The sequence below is a fragment of the Homarus americanus genome, unplaced genomic scaffold, assembly GCF_018991925.1.
Source record: "Homarus americanus isolate GMGI-L3 unplaced genomic scaffold, GMGI_Hamer_2.0 scaffold25457, whole genome shotgun sequence".
NCBI lineage: Eukaryota > Metazoa > Arthropoda > Malacostraca > Decapoda > Nephropidae > Homarus > Homarus americanus.
The window spans coordinates 2,352-8,238 of NW_024714031.1; the positions used below are offsets into that span (position 1 = coordinate 2,352).

The 5,887-nt window shown below is 39.4% G+C and overlaps 1 protein-coding gene across 1 annotated transcript; it reads right to left on the minus strand.

Annotated features, from left to right (window-relative positions):
* Nucleotides 1-1,895: 1,895 nt before the first annotated feature.
* LOC121875383 (probable inactive receptor kinase At1g48480) lies at nt 1,896-2,660 on the minus strand. Its single transcript, XM_042379938.1, has one exon. The coding sequence runs from the start codon at nt 2,658-2,660 to the stop codon at nt 1,896-1,898; it is 765 nt and encodes a 254-aa protein (XP_042235872.1).
* Nucleotides 2,661-5,887: the final 3,227 nt, after the last annotated feature.

The window sequence follows — 5,887 nt, forward strand, 5'->3', positions numbered from 1 at the left end:
ACAGTTGCAGCAGTTCGATTAATGAGAGGGAACAGTGGGGGTAAATTTGTACAAGATATAAATGATGGTTTAAAAGGTAAACGGACCTTCTGTAGGCAAGGCAAGGGAGGATGCATGAATGGATTAGTAAATATTATTAAAAAATGTAATCTGGCAGACTGGTGTACAGCTGTTCAGAAGAGTTGTAAGAATCCACCCTGGGAAGAACGTGAAGTAGAGTTAGACATAGTGCCTCTCACAATGAAGAAATTATTACATGAACCAGGACAGTTAAGGGCTTTATATGGGAATAAGATTAGTAATTTGCCTAAAATAAACACATTGCATGTATATTGTGACGGTTCAGTTATGTCAAGTGGCAGGGCAGGGTGCGGGATCCTTATAAGACAGTACACAGAACAAGGGAATGATGACATCAAAATTGGACTTCGGTTGAGCAGTTTTATTTCATCAACACAAGCTGAGTTACATGCAATCTTAGTAGGGTTGGAAAATGTTGTAAATGTGTATAAAGATGCATATTTTTTGTTGATAGTAGGGCAGCTTTGGATTCTTTGAACAGTGGGAGTCCAGTCTTTGAACACATTATTGGTTCATGTAGAAAATTAGTAAATACAATAAGGAAAAATGGCCATAATGTTCAATTTGTATGGGTCCCTTCACATGTGGGGATTGGTCTTAATGAAGCAGTAAATATAATAGCAAAAAGAGCCACGGAAAAGGCCGAGATCGACATAATATGTACTAAAACCTTGAAACAATTAAGGAGCAAATTACGGAAAAATACAATCAATAGAAGATAATTTCAAAAGGAATGAAATATACGAGAAAAGGGAAACAATGAAACATTACCATCATGTTCTCATGAACACAAAATTTACATATGGGAAAGATAGGAGTAGGTGGAAAGATTCAGTGTATATGAGGTTAAGATTAGGATATAAATATTATTGGGAACTTGGAGCTGAGAGAAGTGAACAGGATAAAGAATGTAGAGTTTGTAGAACACCCAGATCCCATACCCTGCCACATTATATACTGGAATGCCCATTGCTTAATGTATATAGAAATGCCCATATAAATAATGTCCCCATGCAAATAGAGTGGATGTATAAAAATACGAAAATAGATGATATATTAAAGAAATATAGAAATTTTTCATCTAGAATATAACTATGTATGTATATAACTGATTATATGAAATATTAGGGATTTATGTGAGACCTGAGAGGGACATTCCTGGATTGGGGTGGGGATGACTTATGTCACTTCATCCCTTTGAGATGTATTAATGTTTTTTGTATCTCAATAAACGTATCAATCAATCTGTACCTAGACATGCAGACTAGATTTTTCTGATGGCTTGTGATGAGTTAGGAACGATTTAGACCTTCAATCCTATCATAAATAACTAGTTTTCTCAGTCACGTGATGTTTTAGCAACTTTAACCCTTATTTTGTAGAGTTTTGGTCCCAATTTATTTAAAAATATAATTAACATCGTGAATTTAAGCGTTTTCCTTACCCATTGATATGCCATCTTATGAAAAAAAGTCCAAGGTTGTGCTGTTGAAGGTTTGAGTTAGGGGAATGTTGAAGTCAGGCGGACAAGGAATCGGAAGCAATGTTTACCTGTCGTTTGAGTTTTGTTTTTCGTTTCGTTCAGATATGCTGTGGGAAGGTGAGAGATAGTGTGTGCTTTATAGCTCTCTCTCTCTCTCTCTCTCTCTCTCTCTCTCTCTCTCTCTCTCTCTCTCTCTCTCTCTCTCTCTCTCTCTCTCTCTCTCTCTCTCTCTCTCTCTCTCTCACTTTCTCTCTCCTCTTTTTTTTTTTTTTTTTTTTTTTTTTTTTTTTTTTTAAGTAATACGGTGAACTTGGGGCCTAAATTTTTTTCTTCAACTGATGATTTCTCGGAATTCTCGGAGGAGGTGTGGTAGTGATGGCCGGTCAGTGCGGCGCTTGGCCATGGCCTTCTTGGCGAGTTTTGTGACCTCTGGATGGTCCCCTGGGGCCTCCTTGATCAATTCCATCAGGACAAACCCGAAAGAATATGTATCTGAATTCTTGGTGGTCCTAAACCCACGGCAGACTTCAGGAGCCATCCAGGGGAAGTCCTCGTGTAGGCAATCAGCGCTGACTTTACAAGACTTACCGATCTCACAGGCCAGACCGAGGTCAATGAGGCTGACCTCTGGCCGGGATGAGGGCCCTTGGATCATTATGTTATCCTCCTTGATGTCATTGTGTGCTAGACCTTTCATGTTCATCTCAAGGATTTTCTCACCAAGGAGGAGCCCCAGTTGTATAAGGTCATATTGGCAGATCAGGTTATCTTCAGAGAGAAGGTGGTTGAGTGTGAGCTTACCCCTGAAGGACTGGAGGATCGCTGGAGGTTTTGGACAGTACCCAAGTACCTTAGGAATCCCCCCAGCACCATCGAGGGCATACATCTTGGCAGCCTCATCCTTGAAGAATTTTTTGGCTGATGGTGACACTGCCTTTTTCAAAACAGCTACATCATTTCCCCACTTGACAAGGTAAGCAATTGCGTGCGCTCCCTCCCCAAGAATTTCCGCTCCGTCTTGTAGGAGGTCAGTCACGTCCTCAGGGAGAAGCTCACACACCCAATCTTGGAAGTTTTCTGTTTTTCGGCAAGCCATTTTTAATTATCTGTATCGACTCAGCCTTCACCAGGACATCAAATTATTATTTGGGGGTTAGATGCGTTTTTGAGGCGCTGAAGTGATAGTTGTTGTGCAATGAAGTGAAGAGGTGCCTTATAGTATAGTGAAGAGGTGCCTCATAGTGTAGTGAAGATGTGTAGTGAAGATGTGCCTCATAGTGTAGTGAAGTAGGTGTAGTGAAGATGTGCCTGATAGTGTAGTGAAGAGGTGCCTAAAAGTGTAGTGAAGATGTGTAGTGAAGATGTGCCTGATAGTGTAGTGAAGTAGTTGTAGTGAAGATGTGCCTGATAGTGTAGTGAAGTAGTTGTAGTGATGATGTGCCTGATAGTGTAGTGAAGTAGTTGTAGTGAAGATGTGCCTGATAGTGTAGTGAAGTAGTTGTAGTGAAGATGTGCCTGATAGTGTAGTGAAGTAGTTGTAGTGAAGATGTGCCTGATAGTGTAGTGAAGTAGTTGTAGTGAAGACGTGCCTGATAGTGTAGTGAAGTAGTTGTAGTGAAGATGTGCCTGATAGTGTAGTGAAGTAGTTGTAGTGAAGATGTTCCTGATAGTGTAGTGAAGTAGTTGTAGTGTAGATGTGCCTGATAGTGTAGTGAAGTAGTTGTAGTGAAGATGTGCCTGATAGTGTAGTGAAGATGTGCCTGATAGTGTAGTGAAGTAGTTGTAGTGAAGATGTGCCTGATAGTGTAGTGAAGTAGTTGTAGTGAAGATGTGCCTGATAGTGTAGTGAAGATGTGCCTGATAGTGTAGTGAAGATGTGCCTGATAGTGTAGTGAAGTAGTTGTAGTGAAGATGTGCCTAATAGTGTTTTTTTTTACGGGGATTAGCCCACCCGGACACAGGTCACTGACCCACATCGGGGCCTGGGGGGTCGAAAATGTAATAATAATAATAATAATAGTAATAATATTAATAATAATGATAATAGTTATAATAATAATAATAATAATAAATAATAGTCATAATAATTCATAATAAATAAAATTTATGATAAAACAAACAAAATCAATTAATAAAATAATGATGATAATAATACAGTAACTGTAATAATAATAATATTAATAATAAAGAACTATAAATACAAAAATGAATAAAAAGATCAAAAGTGAGAAACAATATATGTATGTTGTATTGTCAAAGTAAGAGAAACAACTGAGACCCTGCAATTGTGTGAAAATGAAGCAGAAAGTCAGATCATCAACGTAGGACTTGGTCACATATGGCAGCAGGGTCTACCATTAGACAACACATTATGCTGCCAATATCTTCCCAGGCGGTAGTACCTCCCTGTTTGGTAACTGCCTACTACCTACTACCTGTAATGAAGTAGTTGTAGTGAAGATGTGCCTAATACACCTTTTCACATATCCGTCGAGACATTGTTTTATAACTATTTGACAAATTTCATAACCGAATGACACAACACATATCGAATGACAATCTAAAATAACTGTTGGTGGTCTGTCATTCTCCAATTGTTACATTCTCAAACTCTATGTAGACTGTCGGTTTATTGTTCACGGCTGTCAACTTCATAACTTACGTCAATTACTTCTGTCAGCATGAACCAACAGTTATTTTAGAGTGTCATTCGATATGTGTTCTGTCATTCGGTTATGGAACAATGTCTCGACGGATATGATGAAAAGGTGTATTTTCATTATTTCGTCATTATTTCATCCCTTTTCGTCATTTATCGTGACATCGTACTATTTCGTCACTTATCGTACTATTTCGTTACTTATCGTCAGTATTTCGTCCTTTATCATCAAATATCGTCACTATTTCGTCACATATCATCAATAATCGTAACTAATCGTCACTATATCGTTACATATCATCAATTATCGTCACTAATCGTCACTTTTCGTCACTTATCAATTATCGTCACTATTTCGTCACCACTCGTCACTTTTTCGTCACTTAGGGATACTTTTAGAAACGTATGGAAAATATCTTATCTCTTTTTGAATGATGGTGTGTGTGTGTGTGTGTGTGTGATAGGCAGAGAAAGAGAGTGAGAGAGAGTTCTTCTTCTTCTTCTTCTTCTTCTTCTTCTTTTTCTTCTTCTTCTTCTTCTTCTTCTTCTTCTTCTTCTTCTTCTTCGCCTCCTCCTCCTCCTCCTTAACCCCTCCTCTCTTCCCCCTCCTCCTCCTCTTCCTATCTTCTCTGGTAACCCCTCCTCCGCCTCCTCGACAAATCCGTTTTCTCTAAAAAATTAATTGAGAAACAAAGAAAACGTTTATTTATGGGTAACTACAGTATACACCCCTACAGTATACACCACTACAGTATACACCACTACAGTATACACCACTACAGTATACACCACTACAGTATACACCACTACAGTATACACCCCTACAGTATACACCCCTACAGTATACACCCCTACAGTCTACACCACTACAGTATACACCCCTACAGTATACACCACTACAGTATACACCACTACAGTATACACCACTACAGTATACACCACCACAGTATACACCACTACAGTATACACCCCTACAGTATACACCACTACAGTATACACCCCTACAGTATACACCACTACAGTATACACCACTACAGTATACACCACTACAGTATACACCCCTACAGTATACACCACTACAGTATACACCCCTACAGTATACACCACTACAGTATACACCCCTACAGTATACACCACTACCCCAGTATACACACACAGTATACACCCTAAAGTATACACCCTACAGTATACACCACTACAGTATACCCTACAGTATGCACCCTAAAAGTATACACCTACAGTATACACCCTACAGTATACACCTACAGTATACACCACTATAGTATACACCACTACAGTATACACCACTACAGTATACACCACTACAGTATACACCCCTACAGTATACACCACTACACTATACACCCCTACAGTCTACACCCCTACAGTATACACCACTACAGTATACACCCCTACAATATACACCCCTACAGTATACACCACTACAGTATACACCACTACAGTAATTACTTTGCTTAATGACCCAGCCAAACCTAGTTAAATGACCTTGTTCTTGTGTAGTGGTGGTAGTGGTGGTGGTAGTGGTGGTAGTAGTGGTGGTAGTAGTGGTGGTGGTAGTAGTGTTGGTAGTGGTAGTAGTAGTGGTGGTAGTAGTGGTGGTAGTAGTGGTGGTAGTGGTGGTGGTAGTGGTGGTGGTAGTGGTG